Genomic DNA, 24710 nt, shown 5'->3' on the forward strand with positions numbered 1-24710 from the left:
CAGATTTAAGAGACTTTGCACAGTGTGGAGCATCAATGCAGCTCAACAACAGAAACAAATACAAACACATGCAGTCGGACAAAAACACAGGTTGTAAATGAGGTTATGGCTCAGTCAGATGATCAAAAACATTTAATTTGAAGGTAAAAACCACTACTCAGTAACTACTCAATGCACAGTCTCTGTCCTTTCAGACTATTTATAACGTTGGTTTATTTAGAGTAAATCTAGCTCATTATCTGCACTGAACCATTTGAATAAAGCCGCTCCACATCAAGATGAATGGATGTGTGGTGGACACACATATCAGCGTCAACCTCTCACCATCATCAGGTGTAGTGTAGCGTGCAAACTCCGGGAAATACTCTTCGATCTTAGATTTCCCTGCCAAAACCTTCTCGGCGAGCAGGTCCTGTTTGTTCAGGAAGAGGATTACTGAGATGGTCCGTAGCCACCTGTCGGGGGGGGGGGGGGGGGGGGGGGGGGGGGGGAAATGCAGAAAGAGCTCAGAGCCAGATTTCTTTGCATGTTCATTTTAAGGACCCAAAAGATGTGATACAGGGAAAAATTCTAAGCTGCAGAGCAATCAGTACCAGTCACATTTACACTAATTGTAAGTATGATTACGTTGATGGGGTGAAGTATATGTGTACAATTGCTATCACAGCATAGAGAGAGAATAAAAAGAGGAAACAAAACTCTTCAATACATTTTTGTTAACTTCTACTTTAACAGCAAAACACAGCATTACAGGGCACAGGCTGGAACTTTACTGCTGTAATAAATGTATAGTAAATGTAGTTTAGGAATATAAGCACATTTGTTTTTCTATAGTGTGAATGCAGTATGTATTTATTTGATGAGTATTATTTTTTAAAGAGCTTCATTTCCTCCTTTTGTCTCCCTGTGGTGAACAGATTGTGATCTAATAATAATTAGTTTCATGTTTTAATTTCTACAAAATCCACAAACACAAGCTCTGACCTGTTGTTCCAGATGTTCTTGAAAAGGTTGAGGGCTTCCTGTAGTCTGTTGGTCTGATTGTCTTCTCTGATCACCATGTTGTAGCTGCTGCTCGCCACCACAAAGATGATGGCTGTCACATCTGTATCGCACACACAGAGACACACACGAAACAGAGGAGGGTTAACAACGACAAACATTTCAAGACTTTAAGAGTCAATCATTATTTTTAAATAATTAATTAAAAAATCTTTAGAAGCAACAAACATCCTACCGTTAAAACACTGGATCCATTTCCTACGCTCATCCCTCTGACCTCCAACATCAAACATACTGCGAGACAGAGGAAGTTTAAAGTTTCATTAACTCTGGTTGTAGACAAAGTATCCTGAAGATATTTTTGAGGGAAAAATTTGATTAAACATGCTCTATGCTAAAATCAGTGTGTCTTGCATATTGTAAACATTGGTATGAAAGTTCTTTATCTTAAAACAAGTGAAATAAATTTTAAATCTCAGCTCACTGGAAATTGACTTTGTCTATTTGAAATCTCGTCTCGAAGATCCCGGATGTCAGAACTCGGCATCTCAACAGGTCCTGGAAAGAAAAGCAGATAAGAGAATAAGTTAAGGAATCACAAGAAGCACAAGAGAAGCTGGAATAAGCATATTTTTTTATTTTACTTCATCGATTAAAGGATGAATTGTCTCAACACTACAGTGGGCAGATGCAGTCAGAGTTGTGTTAATGATACAGAGTTATTCAGTATGAACGACTGCAGGAGTTTGAACATCTCACCTGATCAGTGGGTGTGTAGTCGTTCTGCCGGACCACATCGATCCTGTCTAAGAAGCTGCAAAACAAAAAGGAAGAAAAAAAAAACTCAGGTTAGATCTCAGCTGCTGTAAAGTCAGCAACATAGTAAACAAGATAAAACAGCAATTTATAAAATATTTATTATATCACAGTAAACACATCTTTCTCTATTTGTCATGTTTTGTTATCAAAGCAAAAATATCATACAGGCTAAACTGCAGTGTAATGTGTTAATATTCTCACACACAGAGAAAAATGGAGGATAAGGGTCTTTAAACGGCCACCAGGGGGCGTGTGTTCTAATTCACAGTGAGATCTGAGGCAGTCTGAGTCACCAGCAGACCAGAGAAGCCTCATCAATGGAGCCGCTGTAGTAGTACTTGCACAGAAGGAGAGGTGTGTGTGTGTGTGTGTGTGTGTGTGTGTGTGTGTGTGTGTGTGTGTGTGTGTGTGTGTGTGTGTGTGTGTGTGTGTGTGTGGCGCTTCAGATTAGCAGAGCTCCAACCCAAACGCGTGTTAATTATTCCAATGAACTGGCCTTCGTCGCTGTTGCTTTTCAAGGTGTGTGAGTCGCCCTGATGTTTTCATGATGACTGTACCAGGGTCACCTGCTGCAGGCGTGTGCCGCAACAAGTCGGCGCTCACACAAACAGGCCTCGAGAAAGACGACACGACTGCAGGCTACGGCTCCGTGAGCATCAGACGGGGAAACATTTGTCTTGTGGCCAAAGAAGCTTGAGAATAGAGAATAAAACCAAATGACGAATAATCCCTCCTCCTTCATGTGGGCTCCTGACAAACATGGAGGTTTTAAACGTCCCAGCTGTCCTCACAGTACTTTCAGATGTAAAGAAAAAAAACCAGTATGGAGGACTAAGAGCAGGAGTGGTTGTGCTGCGGCAGTGGAAAGAGGAGTGGTGCTACACTGGGAGGAATTTGGTGATTATCTTTGGGCCAAAGCGGCAACTATCATAAGTGTCCCACTGGCCTGCATCGATCAGACCAGACAGACCAGAGCGCTGCAGGTTTTCTCCAACCACGGCTCCTCTGAAGGTTGAAGCAGCAGCACATTAGCAGTGGAGGAATCGTCTGCTGGAGCTGGACTTCTACAGCTGCTGCATCAGTAACAGACTTAAACTCTCAAACTCATGAGGTTCTATTACAATCACCAAGTAAATAACACTGGAAATATATGATCACTGAACTTATCCTGTTTTTAAACAATAGCGTGAAAAACACCTGCGACAGAGAGCGTATTAAAAACACTGCTTTCTCCTCATGTTGATCAATTCAACAATAAAATCAAATCCAGCTCAGTTCAATTCAAATTCTAAATTCTCCAACATTTGCCATAGGAAGCTCTATTGTGAAGTGAAAACAGTGTTATTCTTATTACCTCTGCCAAGGATCTAATGTTTTCTACCCAGTTTGTTTGTTTGTGAGCAAGTTTACATGAAAACAACTGGAAAGACTTCCACGAAACTTGGTGGGGGGGAGGTGACATGGGTCAGGAAAGAACCTATTTAATTTTGATGTGGTTGCGAATCCAGGAATTTTTCTCACTTTCTTTAACATAACGTGATTTTTCAAAAATGTTCACTGTTTTCCTCATGGATCTTAAAGTGAAAAAAAATAATCAGGCACATTTAGGGAACTGATATTGGTACATGATTGGGTTTAAGGGGACAGCTGGGCCTTGGTGGAGGGTATTGCAATCTTATGAGCGCAATCAATGTTAGTTATGTATTGTGTAACTTTATCTCACTATAACTATTGTTGGGATTTTCTGTTTCAGACTGTATCCCTGCTCACATGTCTTCAGACACATTTCACTGCCCGTGTTTGATACCTGCACGGCCGTCTGTTTTGACAGATCCGCCTGCTCGCCGTTCTTACAACTAGAAAGGCAAGTCGCTCCCTAGTAGCTGCCTCTTGGGGCAAAGGTATGTAACCCCCTCTGAGATAACTAGGAATGTGGCAGGCAGGGGTGAAATGTGACAGGAGGGCTGCAGGTAGCACACTGAGAGAAACAGGGGGCTGGGTCCGCAGAGGGTACTGTACTCGACAGACAGAGACAGAAGGACAGACAGGAAACAGACACTGACTCAGGGAAGAGGAGAGAGCGTCAGTATGAGACTCAAAGAGAAACCGAGTAGGACAAACAGCTCGGGGAACAAAGAGAACCCCATGTGCCTATCTCCACACAAACGCACACTGACACAGATATTCATATAAAAAACACACACGGACGCGACGAAGGAGCCAACCAGTCTGGTACCATCGGTTCCCTGCAGGGGCCGAGTGGCTCAGCTCCACAGCGCCTCGGCCATGGCAGCACAGCCACAGCCCTGCTCAGCCCAAGCGGCCTGTTTCTGCCCCGTGTCCACAGGTCAGACCCTGTGACAGTCTAACTTCATCCCACCACAACATCCCCATGCTGAGCTCCAAAATAAGAAAACAGGAATATTCAGGACGTGACAGAACCTAGAAGCTGCAGCTCAGATGATGACAGACTTAACATGGCTGCCACACAGAGACATCTGCCGAGGCCAAGTGTGTTTATCTACAGCCCTGGTCTGAGGCGTCGACACGCCCAGGACGAGCGCTGCTCAATTTTTAGCAGTTCTCTCTATTAATAGGAGAAGTGCCAATAATAACAGTGCCTAGTAACTTGAACTAAATAATAGTGGTGGCTGCCCCAGTAACAGAGAGGTCTGCGGTCTCATGTAGAACCTGTCAGGGTTATTCTGAGGTAGCAGACAGGCTGACTGAAACTCTGGAAATACACACAGGACACTTGTCTAGTGATGGAAATAACTCTGTATTTACAAGAAAAGATAAAGTGGTTATTTTAAACCTTCTGTTGCATTTGACTTTGGTTTGCATGTCCAACGATTGAGAGGAGCATAAATATAGAAGCAACAAAAAAAGCTACACAGTACATGTATATTCTAAATCATCCGTTTATTTAGTTTTTGTGATAGGGTTGTTTTTATATTTCAGTTATTTATAATTAATTGAGCCCGACTGATATGGATCTTTGGAGGCTGATAAATATAAGATATTGTTATTAAACCATTAAAACAAGTAAATGTAACAGATGTTTGATATTTAACAGATTAACCATAAACTTTATTATAAACAATTATCAATAAAAACAAATTCCACCAAATATGTCGAACTTGAATTAATAAAATACACAAAAAATATGATATATTTAAAATTAATAAAAAACAGGAATGCATATCTTTTCTGCATTAGTCTGTGAAAGGCTCATATTGGTTTACATTTCTTGATAAATTGGTCGGGCTTAGCTATTAACACATCAACTGGGTTATTTTGTTTTTCTTTATTCATTATTTAAAAAAAATAAAAAAGGCTTTGAAAACTAGTTTTGCAATTTTCTTCATCTTCCCCATTTGCTCCATCTTCGTCTCTGCAGCTCCCTCCAGGAATAGATCTGAAAACGCTTCCAGAAGCTCCACAAACACCAATTCAATTATGCCCCCATCGCACTTGCAGTGAAGATAACAACTGAACCAACATGCATGTTAAACACTGCCCTACATCTACATCTCAACAGCAGCAACAATAGCATCAAATTAATTCAGACTTAGATCTTCACATGCAGGGAACACGAGAGGCTTCAGCATCAACAGCAGCACACTGACCCAACACGGCTAATAATAATAATAATAATAATAATAATAATAGTACTCATGCCATGTATTTTGTTAAAGTGGCAGCAGCGAGACAAAGTATTACCCAGATCATGAGCTAGTTTACATCTTCAGATCTACACAGGATTGAGCAGCTCTGAACTACACACTCACAGCTGGACTGGAAAATATCCTCGAATTATGAGCTTCGTTTACGGAGATGAAAAACATTGTAAATAATCAGGTATCTTGTGCAGGATGCAGAGGAGTTTCACATTTCTGACCTTGGCCTTTTTCGCTTTAATCTTAAAATCATGATGTTATAATTGAATATTAACTTTGCATGATCATATTAAAAATGTCTGGCCAGAGAGCATTAATCGTTAGAAGAGCAATTATTTATGACAACAAACCCAATAACGATATGTTTATGCTTTTGACAAGTTAATAACTATCAGAGTTTATGGTTTAAACTTTAATGTGATGCAAACACAAAACATCTGGGGACCATCGCCCCTCGCATACCAGCAGCGACACACACACACACAAACATTCATTTGAGCTGGCCGACAGGATCAAGTCCCCAAATCTGTTTTTCAAAAATAATTTAATATTTCTGTCAAACTCTCATAACTCAAAAGCAGCAAGAAAATTGATCATGTTTATGTAAATAAACTTCTGCAACAGGTAAAAGTGTTAAAGAACAGAAAATACAACTTAATATTTCATCAACTGAGATATTGGTGAACAATCAATATTCAGGATATTTACATGGAATTAAAATAAGGGTATATAATGTTGATTAATTTCATTATGATCTAAGACTACATTTAGAAATGTCCCAAAATTTTATGAAAGAACTGCTATGACTTCATATTTCTTACTTCATTTGGCATAAAACTGTATCATCTGAAGAGCATGACTTGAACATTTTAACGTAAAACTCTGAGCAAACACTGACTCCTAAACCACGTATTTGTCAAAACTGGATCCTGAACTCAAACTCTGCACAAGAGAAAATCTGAAGCTTCACGAACAGCGTCTGAAACGCAGAGTCAAGTCAGAAAAGGGTTTTGGCGCTTCCTCAAAAGAGGGAAAGATCGTGCACAGTCCACCGAGCGGAGCGATTACTGCTTCTTTGTACTTTCACATTGCAAGGCGACCAAACCAAAGGCTTCACCAGCCAATCCTTAATCAAACACACACACAGGCATACACACACACACACACAGAAACACACAGTCACACACAGTCACACACAGTCACACACAGTCACACACAGCCCATCCAGAGAGAAGGAAAGAGAGAAAGAGGAGGAAAGAAAAGAGAGAGAAGGCTGTGTCTGACATTACAGCGCTGCTCCAAAAATAGCTCCCTGGCGCCCTGGCCTCCAGCTTGGTTGTCATGGCGACAGAACCACAGGCACTATAAATAGACAATCGGCTCCAAATCTTGTGCGACTGGAGTGAGGCCAGAACGAGGGAGAGACAGACAGGGAGAGAAAAGAGAAAGAAAGGAAGACAGAAAGAAGGAGTGAGAGAATGACAGAGGAGAAAAAGAAAGAGAAAGAATGACAGAAGAGGTGGAGAGCGAGCAACAAAGAGATACACAGAGAGAAATGCAGGGAATGAGAGTGGGATAGAGAGAGAGAGAGAGAGCGGAGGAAGGAAAGAAAAGAAAGAACAAAGAATGAATTAAAGAAGTTAAGAATGAACAAAAAGAAGGACAAGAGGAAAAGAAAAGGGAAAAAATTAAGATTTAACGAATGAAAAGTCAGAAGGAAAGAGTGAAAGAAGACAGAAAAACAAAAGAGAAAAGAAATACAGTCAAGAATTAATGATAGAATGAGAAAATATAATAGTTGCTTACTTTTTAAATTTGAATATTTCCTTTATTAATCTTTATACCAGGAACATTTTGATTTAAAGATGACACTCATTTTAACTTCGTTGTTCTTATACAATGTCAATACATTTCTTCAATCTTGAATTTTGAAGAGGAAGAAAATTTGAGAACTTCAGAAATTACAAGACCAAAAGAAAAATGGGAAAGAAAGATTTTATGAAAGAGACAAAAGTGAAAGGAAAACAAAATAGTAAAAGAATACACACAGATTAAGAATTAACAAAAAAAGAAAACAAGGAGAGTAAGGTAAGAAGGAATAGAAATAGAAATAAAGAAAGGAAAGACCGAAGAGTAAACCTCGTCCTGGGAGCGGTGGCCTGTTGAACAGCAGCTCAACACTGGGAGCGGCACAATCACTGAACACACACAGCGTTCACAACATCACAATACAGTGACATGACGGCGACAAAGTTTCTGCACACGAGCTCAAACTTAAAGTACCTGACTCACGCTACACATCAGCACAGATGTTACATCTCACCTGGATCAAACACCACAATAAGTAATCACACAACGAGACCCCCCCCCCCCACCGAACCCCTCCAAAAAAGTCCCTCTTTCTCGTTCTCCTCCTCCTCCCCCTCTCTTCCCCCTCACTCCCTCATTCCTCGCGATGACTCAGAGACTCAATCCCAGCCATTTTCTGTCCCTGCAGAAACACCACTACACATCACAGAGAGGCAGAGAGAGGGAGGAGAGGGGGAGAGGGGGAGAGGATGTCAGAGGGGGGGATTCACACCAAGGCACATTATCCCAGGGACAATATTTCAAAGAATCGACTGATGATGAATATGCCTCGGTCGGTGCCAGGCGACACTACACTCACACACAGATACAGGAGGTATGGAGTCGTTCTGTCACATTCCTCCTCCTGGACCTGGATAGGAAGAGTTAGGGCAACTATTAACCCGCTACTTCTGTTTATGTGGTTTGAAGTCCTGGTTAAAAACTTGGGGCAAGGTTTAAAAATTATAATCAGGCAACTCCTGAAGGCAACTACAGTTTTTTTCCTGGTGTTGCTTTGACAGGAAGAGTTAAACAGGTCCTGAAATGACGGAAAACTACTGGTTATTTTATTTTTGGTTGAACTATTATTTCTTATAATCTATGTATAATATATATAATCTATAAAATAAACATATACAGTGCAAAACAGAGCCAGGCCGATATGGATTTTTAGAGGCCAATGCTGCTAACGATATTAGGGAGTTAAAAAAACTATATATCTCACCTGCCAGCTCAGTGTATTAGAGTGTGGATACCTGACACAAGCCTGTTAAACTGGGTTTGGACATAAAAATTTGAAATGATATTCATTCAGTCAGTTTTGGTCAGTTTGTCTCATCTATCCACTTGATTCCTCAAACATCACGTGGTTGTGATCGGTGAACTTATCAAACTTGGGTCAGTTTTCTCTCGGGCTCAGAAAGTTGCAGCGCGAGCCGCACTACTCTTTGTACCAGTCAGTGCAATGCGATCTCTAGATCCGCTACAGCTGTAGTCAAGGCCGTGATGTAAACTGCCTTGCTTTAGGAGACTGTCAAAGCTGCACATACAACTAGCTATCATCTATATTGCTTTTTAACTTTTCCTACTAAAAGTAAAGGAACTTCGGCCACTAGGGGTTTCCCATCACAACAGTAATGAAAAAGACCTAGTTTGATGACGTCATGAAGCAGCGTGGGATCATGGGAGTTGTCTTCACCACCACTGCTGAAAATCCAACTGATGCAACTCAATGTTGTGTTAATGTAGTGAATTAAAGTTGTATTCATGTTATGCAGCAATGAATAATCGGGATCAGTTCAAAATAGAGAAACAGTGGAAGGAAAAACAGCCGACTGGCTAACTGGCTAACTGGCTAGCAGTGTGTTTTTCCTGCGGACATTTTACACATCGTGCAGCTCCAACTGAACCAATCACAACAAGACACCACGACATAAACACAGATGTATGAAGATCATTTTGTCTTTTGTTCTTTATCCAGTCGTATAAACTGATACACACTCTGTCACGGTTTCAGTTCCTCAAACCCACCACTGGAGACAGTTGTGAAGGTGAAAAGGACATGCCGCATGTGAACCGGCCCACTTCATACAATTTCACTCACTGCCTACAAAACCATAACCGTCTGCCACCAGTCGGCAACATCTCATGACCGACTGGGCTCCTCACAAGTTCCCTTTGGGCCACGTGTTTGCATTTATTTTTCTGTTTATTCCACATTCCACTTAACAGATGTCTTTCCTCTTATTATTCAAAGGAAAAGTTCAACACTCTCATGTTCATACATTTTGTTTGTTTGTTTGTGATCTCAGAAGTGATTTACAACCGGGAGGAACGTGTGAAAGTTGCAGGATCTCTGTGGGGATGAAACAACAGAAACCTGACAGACAGGCCTCGTCTTCTGGGACAAAACAAACACTTCACCCCCGTCAGGGACACACGGGGGGACGCTGTTCGGACTTATATGTAAACTACCTACTGTTACAGCAATCCATTTGAAATCAACACATCCACATGTAATCAAGGACCAAAATGTCCTCACAAACACAAACATAACAGCAGTCAGGAAGTGTTGATAAGAAACAGCAACAACAACAACAAAAAACCCTCCATGCAGAAGTATGACGGAGCAGAAACACTCCCAGGGAAGCTACAGCGACTTCCTCCTCGTCAGAGACAACAAAGCATCACCAGCCTATCAATTACTTCTCTCTTTTTATTCCTATCACGACATGAATCGGATGATATAATTAGATTTCTCAACCAAAAAAAGAAAGAGAAAGAGAGAGGCACGGACTATGTGGGGTGGCCCTGACTTTTTCCCGCGCTGATCGAGGGTTGACATTTTCATTTAATGCTAACAACCTTCATCAATAATGCTGAAGTTGCCTCCCTCCGAACACACTCGCTCATTCTTTCTCCTTCTGCAGCCTGCCTGGGTTAAAAATAGCTCTCCCCTCTCTCTTTCTCTGCTTCTCCGTTTACATAAGCATACAGAGGGGGGAGGGGAGCACTTCCGGTCTGGCCACCCAGCCCAGCATCTGATCCATAACACTGGGGCTGCTGGGTGTGGGAGAGAGGAGAGAGAGGAGAGGTAGGAGAGAGGAGAGGAGAGGAGAGGAGAGGAGAGGAGAGGAGAGGTCCCGCAATGCAGGGAAGCCCTCTCTTTCAATCTGTCTCTTCAGTCCTTTCTCTTTCTGTCTCTCCATTTGCTTGTGACTGTCTGTCTGTCCACAATCTTAAAGAGATGGTCAACCCAAACCCATCCCCAACAATCATACAGCACATCACATACAGTAACAACAAACACCTGTGGCCAAGCATGCAATTTTCAGAAATCTCAAATCCTGTTCTTTAAAGTCTCAATGCCCTGTTCTGTTAAACTAACAGCCCAAAACTGAAAGATATCCAGGTAACCATCACATGACATTATGGCTGCAATGATAAGTCAATTGATCAATTATTGAATTAACTTGCAACTATTGTGATGATTGTTTAATCTGATTATTTGTTTTCAATTTGAATGCATCACCTGGACATCTATATCTGGGATGGACATTTTATAGCTAAAATAATTCTACGAGAACATTTTCAGCAGATTCATCAATAAGGAAAATAAGAAGTTGAAACTATAGGAAGAATTTTTAACTCCCAGATTATTTTTTGGTCGATCAACTAATCAATTAACTGAATAAATGCAGTTTTACTGAATTACTGTATTTAGCACAATTTTGAGGTACTTGAGTATGCCCAGTTTCAGAAGAAAATATCCTACTTTTTTTATCCACATACAAAATGCAAAATATTGTCAAGGATGGTTTCCAGTCTTTTTGTCAGGCGTGATGTTTCAGTTATCATTCCAACCACAGAGTGAATTTCACTCTATTGTTATACTTTCTCTATCTGCAAGGGTCAGCTAGATTCCAAATGATGTATATTTTGTAAACATCATCCAATGTGTTGTGACACTGCCACTCCACAGGGCCACCAACTGCGAATGCGTCCTACAAGTGGACTAGAAAGTAATACAACTGAGAATAAGTACGCATCTATGTGTTGGCAGTTGTCCGTGTCCATGTCCACAAGAGAGAGTTCAATAGCTCAACCCTGAGGTTGGGAAACTCTAAACTGCAGCTTCTCAAACAGCAGGATTTGCTTCTTTTCTCCACCATATAAGAATTAAATCAAAAAAGAATCAGCGGATTTATTGATCATCTAAATAACGTTATCTAATAAAACTCTAACAGTTTAAGTTCGTATACTGAGTACTTCCTCCACCACTGCATAAAGTCCGATTGTTGTTTTTATGTCCAAATGCACCAACCACAACAAGGCAATTTCCTGTATGTGTAAATATACTTGGCAATTAAAAGAATTCTGATTCTGATGTACAGAAAACCAGACAACCTTACACATGCATGTCGATGCAGCAGCACAGACTGTACACAAACACACATGTACACATGGAAGAGAGTCAGCAAAGCCTCCACCCTCCAAGAGCCCCCGCTTCATGTGACCACTGCATGCCTCATAACAGAGGCCGGCCTGACCGAGATAAAGAGGCGGATAAGAATGGAAGACAGGAGAGAAAAGAAAGACAGAAAGGAGAGAGGGAAGGAGAGAGAGAGAAAGAGAGAAAGAAAGACATGTGTTCCGAACAGAGGGAGGGAGAAGAGCCAGACGGAGGAGGTGGTTCAGGAAGCCGAGGCTTTGGGGGGAAAAAATAAAATGTCTCAGCATGTGTGACAAATAATTTCGATACGCAAAACATTGGCAGCGAAAACATTCAGGAGTCTGTGGAGCGAGGATACGATCTGAGCTCGCTGTCACCGACAACACACACACAAACCATGAGGCTAGTTTAGCAATACTGCTAACTAGCCTGTGGCCCAATAGAAAAAAACCAATGTATTGGTCAACACATAAAAGTGCAACCTTTGCTTCTGCTTCATACACAGGACAATCGGCAAACAAACACCACAACATCTTAAAGGAGAAGTCTGGAGATCGTTTTTCTTGAAATACCAAAACGAACACATACAATAAACTAATCAGGCCTTCGTTATGTAGCCATAATGATGACAATGCTAATGTTTAGCAGGCGTTTACCATTTACCGTCATAGTTTAGAGTGTTAGTATGCTAACGTTTGGCAATTGGCACCAAACACAATATGCAGCAGATATAAACCAAAGAATTGGACCATTTGTAACTTTTGATGGGATAAAAAAAAAAAACCTCAAGGGAACACCACATTTATTAGAATCCTCTGGGGACCATGAAAGTCTGTAACTTATTGAATCCAAACAAAACCCAGAAAAGTGGTGGACAGATCAACAGACCAACATTACTACATCCACAAAGCCACACGGCAAGTTTCCTCATTACGATGAACATGAGTTACGACTACGCACCAAACCCACAGCTGGAAATAGTCCCTAACAAATGCACTGTTTACTCATGTTTAAGCAATGTTAGCTAAAAACTACAGTTCACAGCAGTTTTAGATAGTTATTAAGCCATTTAAAAAATAATGGAATTGTAATATTTCATGACTGCTTTATAGGTTTTGTTGTATTGCCAGGGCCTAAGTGCCACATGGTGAAGAAATCTAAAATATAGAGTCAAACTAATATAATGTTGGTTCTGGTGTTTTCAGGGGATTTGCTGACAATATGAAAAATACTCTTTTTTTAAAGTAATGTAGGTTTTATTCCTCTGTTTCGACGTTGATGAACCAACGTCGAAACAGATTCTGATGAGGTCCAGTCATTAGGACTTCTCGTCTGGGTGTCGTCAGCGTCTCATCATGAACCTTGACACCTTGCACTCACATAAACCACATGGCAAAACACCCCGACCCCTGCCAGCGCGCACGCCGAATGGTTGTGCCCTTAGAAATATGTGTAATCCAAAGCGTGTGCATAGGAGGTGAAACTTACTACTGTGCACAGTCGATGAGCTGATATTCGTTGGACCTTTCCCAGCAGGCCCGCACGCCATTGTCCTGCCAGAGCATCTTTGTATGGTCGTAAAACTCCTGGAGAAAAACAGAAGGATCTGGATCAACATTATACCACACCTACTAAGAACCGTAAATCAGACTCTTGTACTGGCTCCGAAATAAAGATGTGATGGGACAGAAAGAAGGTTGAGGAAAGGTGCGGAGTGTGTGCGAGTAAAACAGGAATCTTTATGAGAAATAGCAGCTGTGAGTCTGAATGTGCCATCGTTCTTCTGACATATCTTTATTATTTCTGGGCTTTCCAGAGAAGAGAGGATCCACCGATCCATCAACAGATATTCTGATCAGTAAAAATACAAAGATTTTCTGGTTCCAGCTTCTCTTGTGATGCCTTTCTTTATCATATATGATAGGAAACTCAAAATATGTGGGTTTAAAACTGTTGATCAGAAAAAACAAATCATCAGCTTTTAATGGGCATTTTCTGACAAAACAATAAAACAATTAATCAAGAAACCAATGAGCAGATAAATCCATAATGAAAGTATTTATCAGTTGTAGCCCTAAAGAGAAGGAAAGTTTGTTAAGTTATCAACTGTCCAGCCTGCGGGAGCCGTACAAATGATCCCCTTTAAACATGTGTCTCTGGCTTACGACCCTATTTCTCGTCTGGGCCTCGACGGTTGAAAACATTTAAGGACGGATGGAAGGAGGCAGCAATATTCTGTGGCTTAGTTTGGAGTTTAAGGCCGGCCCGGAGAGGAGCGGCAGCAGATGAGCGGGCTCCAACAGAGGCAGGAAATACAACAGTTCACCGAGTTCATGAAGAAACGGAGAGCTTTGTACTGACACAGGGCCTGGCTGTCACTGGACGGGGGCCTATCTCTTCGCTACGATCTCCACTTGATCACTTACAAATGCCGTCCGGCACAAATAAGCCATTATGAGCCACAGAGTTGAACTATCTTGAAAATACTTAATTCAGCCGAGAGTAAGCAGGATTTAGCGATGACTTCTATGTCAGTGACCGATATGAATAAATGAATGGGACGGTGTTGTTTGTCAATAAATACAATGCGACATGTCGTTGAGTAGCTGCCTGTACTAAGCAGCAGAAATGACAGAACACAAAGAGTCCGGAGGAGTCGGTTGTTCCTGTCTTCAAGGTTTTTATGTGAGATAACATAACATACAAGTTGATGCTTTTAGTAAAAATCTACTTTTATCTGTGTTTTCCTTGTTATTTAACTTTAGATTTAGATAGAGAGACAGTCGATTTTTAGCTGGAATATGAGTTAGCACAAAGTGCATAAATTAACTGGCATATGGTCACTTTTTTTTTTACTTCCTGGAAGTGTTATCTATATGAGTTGATCATCAAAAAATCTAGTGGGGAATATTCAAATAATGACCTTTTCATTGTTCAAGCTGACAAGGAGCTTCTCTCTCCAAAGAAAGAATTTTTATGTCTTACATTTAATTAATTGAATATTTGGGAATTTTTGTACACAAAATACACCAGCCAAAAAACAACATTTACAGACATCAACTGATTTTGTTTACCAAACAAACCAACAATTAATTTATACTGAAAATCATTGTTAGTTGCAGCCCTAATGACAATAATTCCTAATATTATTATTAATTAATAATTGAACATAACTTGCACCTTGATAAACAGCAGAAAACCCATGGAAAAGTTTGGATAATTCCTCAACTTTTGTTAAAATAAAACTATTATTTAAACTAAAAGACCGTTTGTAATAAAAAATTTAAAAAAACACAAAAACTTTTAAAAAACATTTTACAGAATTTACATTAAACCTGAAGAACCAGACTGCAGAGAAGAGACTTTGTGACATAATGTGACAACTGTTATTTTGAGTGCATAAAATATGAGTTGATTAATCGCTTAAGAACAGCGATTTTAAAAATCAATTTCATGGTAAATGTAATATAATGTTATATATTTTTCTTTATTTAATAAAAATGTCATGTTAAAAATGTAAGTAACTCTTAATTTAACCCTAACAGCCGTAGCTATAGTTATATTAAACATAATTTGTATTTAATAATCCCAAAGTAGCAAAAGACATTTTGTTAAATTATAGTATATTATATGATACTGATACTTTAAAGTTTCACATACAACTTTAAAGAACAAACTACTTGTAATTATCTGATCAACAATTTAAACATCTTTTTGTGTCTTTCTACCCAAGAATGAATCAGGAATATAGACACAGACATAAACACACAGGAGGTAATGAATCTACAGTTTTTCAAGTTTTTCCATCTGTTTCTTTGATTTAAAAGAAAAACATTTCTATAATTAACTCTATACATATACATACATTGATACGACAGAAAGACGCTGTCATGTAAACTCTTGTATTGAGTTATGTAGTCTCCCTACGTTCAGAAACCATGTGATTTATCTTGAGGTAAATTCCACAGAATTAGGTTGAGGAAAAGGTTTTCTGAGCGATCCACCAGGTGACCAATCAGAAAACAATCTGTCGATATCGCTGTGCTCTCTGATGACAAATCTCGTACATATTTTGATGTTACTTAAATAAAAGTATAAGGATACATTGATGTGATATGATGAATCAGTCTCGATAACGACCTTATAAAGCAGATCAGGTCATCTGTGACAAACTTTAGATTAAGTTCAGCTTTTCAGAAAGTTGAAACGTAACATTTACATTTTCAAGTCCCATACTTCCATTATTTAGCTGTTAATAATGAGTGTATTTCCCAGAAAGGCTATTTGGTACTTATTAGGAGGGACATTGAGAAAGTGTTTGTTTTACACATTTTTAAGTACACCCTCATTATTTTATTCAAGTTTAAAGGAAAAGTTCTAAATTTGTGTAGTAGCTGAGTTAAAAATAATTACATCAACATTCATCATAGTTTCCTAGAAAGGCTATGAAACAAGGACTATAAAATTATACGTAGCATTCTAACCCAAAGCTGAGGAATTACCAGTTCAGCTGAAAACTACATTTAAACTACATTTACGGAATAAAAAACTGCATAAATTCCTATTTTTTCCTTTAAAACTAATATAACAAGCAGCCATTAACAACTAGGTATTAAAATGTGTTTTTATCAGTTAAGCTCTATTTCACCTGCAGCCGAAATCAACTTCAGATTATTTTAAGACAAACAAGCAAAGTTTAATTTGATGATGTTAATCACATAAGAACATTATGAATAAGATAGAGAACACCAATTGTATTTTAGAGTAGTTAATTGTGCATGAGGAAAAATCTGCAGTATACTTAAGCATGAAGGGGCTTTGAAGCTTCATCAGTTTTGAAGTGAATTTGGAAATAGTGTCGCTTTTTTGTGGAAGTGTTTTTGTAAACATCTTAAAGAGGAAGTAAGAAATGCATTTTAAAATTTCCTTCACATTCACTACAAAAAAACTAAAATTCAAGACAAAAAAAAGCTACATTGCATATAATTAGTACAGTATGCTGCAGTATGTGGAGGGTCAGGAGATTTGTCTTTATATACACACACACAACATCTACAGCCTGGAAGAGTGATTCTTCCTCAAAACTATTTTTGTTCCTATGAAGTACGTAAATTCAAAGGAGAGCAGACGTCGTCACTGTTTGTGCAGTCAGAGCAGAGAAGCTCAGGACAGGTGAGGATGGCAGAAATCAGTCTGCCGGGACTTAAAGGGCCTGAGTAACTGTTTTTTTTTTTTTATCTTGCAAAAAGACATGCTCCATTTTATTATTAATATATCCTGAAAAACACTTTTGTTGAATAATAACTAGGAGGATAATTGATTAGACACGAAGCTTGAAAAGAAATTAAGAAGAGACTGCGGAGATTCAAGCCAGGCCTTGTGCTCATTCTCCCTCCCTCTCTCTTCCTCTCCTGCTGAAGGCAGCGTCAACCAGTCCAACTGGTTTCCAGTAGGCCCTGAGGCCAGGAGCGGCGGAGTGGGAGGAGGAGGAGGAGATGGTGGAGGAGTCAGATGAGAGGATGAGCCTATCAGATATTTTCTCTACTCCATTCTACAGCCGACCGCTCACTTCTACGGCGAGAATCTGTGAAGCTGAAGCCAAACGTTGTCTGTGTAATACTTGAGCGTAGTGCTGGTGTACTTTAGCTTAACCCCAATGTTTAAACCTGCTCTGAGGCTCCACTACCCCACATGAAAAAAAGACCAAACTCAGTATCACATCGAGTGTTGGTCCCCCCCCCCCCCCCCGAAAAGACCCTGCAGGTCCTCAGCAGAAGTCTAGTGACTGACAGCCTGAGGGAAGGGTCAGCTCGAGACAGGCCCGCATAATAAATTTGCCATGACGTAGCAGAGACGATATCAGGAGACTTCCTTTTGCTTACACACAAATACGCACTCTTCACTGGAAACTCAGCAGCTAGAGACAAATCTACCTGGTGGAAGAATAATACCCAGTTTAATCACTGAAGCCGTCACATTGGAAAAACACAAGACAGAGTTTCCTCCTCATCTGCATCACTTTTCCCACATCAGTAAACAATTACAATACTGATGAACAACTTGAATAATAACACACCCTTTCTGTCAATTTATGTCTTAGAAGCATTAAAGTAAAATGTATAATTTCCCACAGTTTCACAATGTTTGATTAAAGCTTTTTTAAATTTTCCTAATTCTTCTTGAGAAATTGTATGATTTTCTACAATTTTTTCCCAAGAAATCAAAAAAGTTACTTTTAGATCTCAACTATAATTTAAAATAAATCAACAATGAGTTTATGACGACAAGAATGACATACGATATGTGAGATCAAAGAGATTTTAAATACCTGCATTATCTTTGTTTAAGCATTGAATTAAATCATGTATGATCTTTCATTAATATACTGAAAATGATAAGGATTTACTTTTGAAGACGAGTTGGAAGTAATTCATTTTTAATATTGATTATTCTGCAGAATAATTTCTCAATTAATCCAGGGGACTCCTTCCATAATTTTTAAAGAGCAACATCACATATCTGCAAATTATTCTCAGGAAACCAGATTCCGTGCCTCCAGATTACAGATCTTCGTCCCTGCTGTGTTAAACCTCCGATGTTACCTTCCTAACAATCTAAAACAGGTTTATAGATTCTTTGTTCGGCTCGTCTGTGATGTTTTAAAACAATAAAAGTATCTGGTGCAGCGCTGGGACCTGCAGCGGCTGCCTGACAGGTCACTGGGAGCAGACGGCGGCTCAGGGGGAATCCCTCTGAGCCGCTGTGTTTCTGCAGGACAGGTCCCTCTGGACACATTTAGGGTTATTACAGACAATCAGTGTTAATGGGCGCCATGGATCTCTCAGGTGAGAGCCTCATTCAATTGACAGCCTCCCAAGCGCACACCTGCTAATTACTGAATCAGAGCACAAACGCACCATCAGGCGGATTCATACAGGACGAGGTACCTCACTCACCTATAGAGCACCTACACCTGCAGGCTCCAGCAGACTGGGCAGTTATAATCAATACTTAATACTAATTTAACAACAAAACACTGAATAAGAATGTATTGAAGAATTAAGTGTGCTTAAATGTAGCTGACTTTATCAGCTGTAAACCTTAAAGAAGGAAATAACTACAAACCATGATGTAATTTAGATTTGCAACTTTTGAAAGTCCATCTTTGGAAATGGAAAAAAGATTAGGCCTGCAGCTAATTTAAAAAGACTTTCACTATCAATTTATCTGCATATTTTTGTCAAGATGAATCATTTGGTTGATGCCCGTAGCAATTTTTCTTATTCTTTGTCTTTTTTCTAACCAAGGATATTTTCAGTTTGAAAACCAGAAAATATTCAAATTTAAAAAAGGAACCAAGGAACTTTGGCCTTTTTTTGTTTTAGAATTAATAGATCATTAAAAATTCTGCAATTTTTAGTCAATTGAAAAAACTGTGCACAAATTGCAGGACCAGTTATTCCAAAATAAATGAGCTATAGGTTTTGCTTGCTTGGTCGATTCATTATAAACGGTCTCTGGTGAAAAGATGCAAAGACGTTGAGGACAGAACACTTTCATAGACGTCCAGGTGACATCAGACTGAAAGCAGCTGTTAAAGTATATATGAAGTTGAAAGAAGGAGAAAACAAGCTGCTATCGAAGTCAGAGAGTCAACGCATGGAAGGAAAACAAAGTGCAACTTACTGTAGGAAACTCAAAATCCTTCTGGTTTGCTTGGTGCATGACATATTGGATTTGGCTTTTGTTTGCAGGACGGGCTAACTGGCATGGCGGTGTGAGCGTAGTCATGGCGGCCACGATCGTCTGCATGGAGAGGACAGACGCAGGAAATGTTATACGACAATTAACAGAAAAAACACAGTGTACAACAGGGGGAATAATCATCCTTTTTACATTCACACTACGAGAGTGAGGAGCTTCACGTGCTGCCTGAGGTTCATTTCTCAATATTTTAAAACTATTCAGAAAATTGTCATCAGTTGTTAAGTTAAACTCTATTTGCTGCGTAAAAACATCAGAAATAAGTTATTCTCAGACATCAGACTTTATCATTGAAAATGGGTCAAAAGTTCGGTTTCTTACCTCTATAGCTTCTTTAATGTTGTTTTTAATATCATGAATTTTCTGTTTTTTCTCTCTGTGAAGAACAAAGAAAAGTTTGAGTCATTTTTTAACACAAAACAATTGCATAAAAACAATTTGACATCATTCACTGTGAGAATTGTTTAACACTTTCCTTAAGTTCTAATTAAAACCTTGATTATTTCCAAAATATGGCTCCACGGAGATCAGTGGAAAAAAACTTTTTCCTAAACTTGGCGGAGATATATCCGCCGTAAATCCAAGTATGGATAATGTACAGGATTTGTTGTTTTTACGACAAAAACAGCTTTTAAATTATTCCAAAATAATGGCAAAGAAATGTTATATTTCATAGTTAAGTAGGTTTGGTTGGAATGCGCGACGTATAATAAACTACTCCAGTTTCTCTTCGACAGACAGATAAATGATATCTGACGTCAGTATTACAGCCGTTCCAGATGCACAGATATCTTTTTTTTTGTTGCTTCAATTTGTGCACTTCTTGATGCCACATGAGAAAACAACAGAACTCGTCTTCATTTTGTGTATGTAAAGACAAACTGAGTTTCAGCATCACCACAGTAGGCTCAGTTTAGGCAATCTGTGGACTTCACTGATACCAGTGGTGAAGGTTTAAAGTCACACAGGTCTTTCAGAATCCGGACCTGCAGATTGTAACAATTCTTTCTGACAAAAGAAAAGTTTGACTATATAATCTCAGGTTTGATACCGACGTTCCCAAAAGGAATCCACCTCGGAGCTGTTTACACAGTCAGGCACCTGCATGGCGTCATTTCTTTTCAGAGCAACAGGTTATTTGTCACACATATTTGTCTTAAAGTCAATTCTCTTCACATTACAGCAGCAGTGCAAAGACTGAAATCAAATCTGTAATACCCATGTTCAGTAGAGGAATTTCAAAGTAAAAGCATTGAGGAATATCTTTTGATAATAAATATGTTTTGTCCAATGTGACTTTGCTGAAAATGTGACAGTGTCAGCATCACAGCACGCTGCTGTAACCGAGATGTTACCCTGACTAAGGATGTTGAAGAGGACGACTTTGAAATGCTTTTTCGATTTCCTAACTGGACGATTCCCTCTGTGTTGGTGAACATTAAACGTTTTATACAAACAATGAAAGTGAAAGTAAAAATAAGTGATTACTGAAGCTTTAAGAAAGAGAAGTAATTTATCATTCAAAAAAAGTCATTTTTTCATTTAGAACTGGAATAAAGGAAATAAATATATTTTAATGAAAAATCTTGACATAAATGCAAATTTTTTCTGCATTGTTTATTCTGAAAAATAAAAGTGTTCATATCATCAAACACAAATGCAGATACTGATATTAAGGCTCATATCGGCTTATTTTATCGATCAATCCAATAAATCTGTCAGGCTGTGGAGTTGATCAGAAGAAAAAAAAAAATCAACTGACTGTTAAAAGTTACTTTTCAGGCAAAGGAGGCCAAATACATGATGCATCTGAATTCCTAAGTGTGACAACTTGCTTTTCTCTTGGTTTTTTGTTATAGTAAATTGAATATTTGGGGGTTTTGGACAGCTGATCATACAAACAAGAAAGATGAGAAACATTGTCAGCGGGGACAGGAGAGGTTTAAACTCTAAAGACGGGTCTGCTGCTCCTTTACTTCACTCAGATCGATGGCAGTTCAACCAAAGACAGAAAGACTGCATTCCTCACACTAGAACCCCCCCACCCAAAACATAAAACAAAACAAAAAGGTAACACCCACTTGCCACACCGATCTCGTTTCACCTCAACCCTACAGCTCCTCTCACTCTTTTCTCTTAACCCTCTGCTACTGTATATGACTGTGTCACTCCTCATCATCTCCTCCTGTCCTCATCTTCCTCACTCTCCCAGCACCTTGCACAGACTGGCACTGGCCTGCACCCAGAGGGGAAACCCAGTAAGGTTAAAGCCCCCCCCCTGGCCCACAGAGAGCAACAAACCCCAGAGGCTAAACGCGACCGGGGAGTCGCAGCCGACTGTGGATTTGTCATAACTCCAGAGCGTCTGAGTCTGTGAGGAGCATCTGTTCGACATGTCCCAAAAATAAGCACATGATGATGCTCCTACTCCAAAAGCCCTTTCTAGGAAACAGATGATGAAGAATAGAAAAATGTGACTTTTGTTTCCATTGCATCAACGTGGGATTGAGTTTTTGGAAATTCACAAGACAGGGTGGCTTGAAAACACCCGGAGCAATGTTTCCATAAAACCTGAAACAGATAAAGCATTCTTCTTGCGTCACGCAACTTTGAGTATTTACTCCAAAACATTACAATCTTCCCATTACATTTGACTCCATCCTCTTCCTCAGACCATAGTGATAGTGGACGGTTTAATACAGTAACAGGAGTCCACCCCTTACATGCCAACAATTTTTTTAATTTATTTATATATATAAATATATATATATACTGGCATGGAAATCAGTTTCATCCAAGAAATCTCTCAGAATACAAAATGAGTTTTCATATTAGTACTCAGTTTGATTACATATCAACTCAGAAAAGTAGGAGAAATATAATTTCTCTACTTCCTGACTGAAGGACGACAGCTGCTAATTGACATTGTAATGTCAAAGGACACAGGAATACATATTGTCTGCTTTGTGTTTGAACAGAACAACTAAAACCACCTCCAGAAGCTGCTCTATTATCCTTAAAGGTGATGTGCTCCATTAAGAGAAACACTTAATTCGCAAGAGCAACTGGTACCGAAACAAACTGGTTCATCATATGCTTCAGTTTGTCCAACCAACAGTCCAAAACCCAAAATTTACTATATCAACTCAATAAATATGAAACACCAACTTCATATGTGAGAAGATGGAAACACAAAATATAAAAATGTCAGCCTAAAAAAAACATGTAATAATATAAAATTGTTTGTCAGAATATTTGCTGATTCATTTTCATTTATTGGCAACAAATTGTATCAGCTGTATTTTGTACAAACTAAATCTTGCATCTTGATTATTTGCATGATGATAATATTTTCCTGAGTTTATAACTTCTGAAAATCACTGTGTTTGTTGAGGTTGTTTCCTGATGATTTTGTTCACTAAAGTTCCACATCGTTGACAATGAACTTCCCCCCTAACTGCTTTCACTCGTGCAGCTGAGGGAAGTGCACAGGGACCTGCTGAGGTTCAGCATCTCTAAAAATCTAAATGCACAAATAATTCTTCCCACAACACCACCACATCATCATCGAGGTGTTGGGTCGACAAAGATTTTCATATCTGATCCTGTCAAAATGTGTCTGTTAAGAGAATCACATGTGCTGTGGCTGTGTGGAGATCCGGCGTGTGACTGACACTTACTCTGCATTGAAGCCATTGACATGCAGTATTCGCATCTGTTTGACTATCGTGCTTTTCCCGGATTCACCGGCCCCTGAAAGCAGAAAAAAGGACAGACAGATAAGACAAAAAAGGTTTACAACTGTAAAACTCAAAAACACCATACGAAAAATCCATGTGGAACCTGTGGATAATGGTCAGAAACATGACACTGGACACTCTGAACTTCGGAGGAGAAGCTGCTTTGATGGAAGATCAGGAAAGAAGATGACTTAGTGGAAGAGAGCGACAAACGTGATGCTTCAGATTTCACCCGTCAGGGCTTTGTTTCTAACTACGGAGGTCCTGACTGAAACAGCAGCACCCACACTGTCCCGCACCTAAACTCCCCGTCCCTTCACGGTGATCCATGTTAAACAAAAGCAACACTGCTGGGGCCGAGAAAGGACGACGAGAAATGAGGCAATCAAAGCACCGGCTGTGGCTCGATTGTTCTTATCTGTGGTGGAACATAACCATGTATATTTACTCAGGTACTGTGTTTACTTATAATACTTCTTCACTGCATTTAAGAAGGAAATTGTGATGTTTACTTCACTTCATTTATTCAACAGATGCACTTACTAGTTAATTTCCGATTAAGATTTTATACATAAATATCATGATACTTCTACGATACAGATTAAAACACAGTTTCCAAACTCAATGGCTTGTGACATCTTACAAAAAAAAGCTGTGTCTAGTTTCAGATGTTTATGAATTATCTGCAGTTCCACCAAAGAGACGTTCCCCCTCTGAACTTATGAGATGGTTTCATTAAATAACTGTTTTCATATAAAAGTGGTAAAATTGTCCATTATCTTACGATAAGCGAAGACACCAGAAACCAGAAACAGAAACTGGTGCAAAAACACCAGAAACTATATCCCCTAGATATATCTGATATTACCTTATATACAATATTTTTTTTTGCATACCGGAAATGAAATGCTACTTTTACATTGTAGTATTTATTTGGGCTTATTTTTAAAACTTAGTGTGTTTTGGGAATAATAGTTGCTTCTTTAGGTAGGAGGCAGAATGCACTTGAACACATGCTGTACTTGTTGGCACATTGTCTGAAATACAGATTGATCTGTAGAACGCACGGCATCACGGATGAGAAGACAAAGAATCGGTCTTACTGGAAGACGACGTAAGCTCTTACTGAGGATCCAGGAAATATGTTTTGGGTGAAAGAAAAAAGTCTTAATTCTGAGCACTCTGAAAATGAAAAGGAGCCAGGCCATAACTACATCCTAACCCAAATACTAGGAGCTAGCTCGGCTGCAGGCCTGCTATTTACAATCTGAGCGTGAGTGCTCGAATCTAGGATCAATTTCAGATTAGAATGAATGGGACAGTCATTCAAGGGAAGCTAGTAATCCTAATAGTAATCCTAATTTGCACTCCGTACTCCAGGAGGCTTTGTAGAATACCCGGTTT

General features: G+C 39.3%; 1 protein-coding gene across 1 annotated transcript in view; it reads right to left on the reverse strand.

The window, feature by feature from the left end:
- Positions 1-24710, reverse strand: part of LOC117761010 (guanine nucleotide-binding protein G(s) subunit alpha-like) — a 28213-nt gene that overhangs the window by 1039 nt on the left and 2464 nt on the right. Inside the window, exons 2-10 of the mRNA XM_034584546.1 lie at positions 23247-23319; positions 19888-19942; positions 19489-19608; positions 13291-13388; positions 1762-1816; positions 1487-1560; positions 1238-1296; positions 985-1105; positions 325-455 (exon numbers count right to left, since the gene is read on the reverse strand). Of these exons, the coding sequence (XP_034440437.1) occupies positions 325-455; positions 985-1105; positions 1238-1296; positions 1487-1560; positions 1762-1816; positions 13291-13388; positions 19489-19608; positions 19888-19942; positions 23247-23319 (786 nt within the window). The remainder of the gene's footprint in view (positions 1-324; positions 456-984; positions 1106-1237; positions 1297-1486; positions 1561-1761; positions 1817-13290; positions 13389-19488; positions 19609-19887; positions 19943-23246; positions 23320-24710) is intronic.

Source organism: Hippoglossus hippoglossus, chromosome 5 (genome assembly GCF_009819705.1).
Source record: "Hippoglossus hippoglossus isolate fHipHip1 chromosome 5, fHipHip1.pri, whole genome shotgun sequence".
NCBI classification, from domain to species: domain Eukaryota; kingdom Metazoa; phylum Chordata; class Actinopteri; order Pleuronectiformes; family Pleuronectidae; genus Hippoglossus; species Hippoglossus hippoglossus.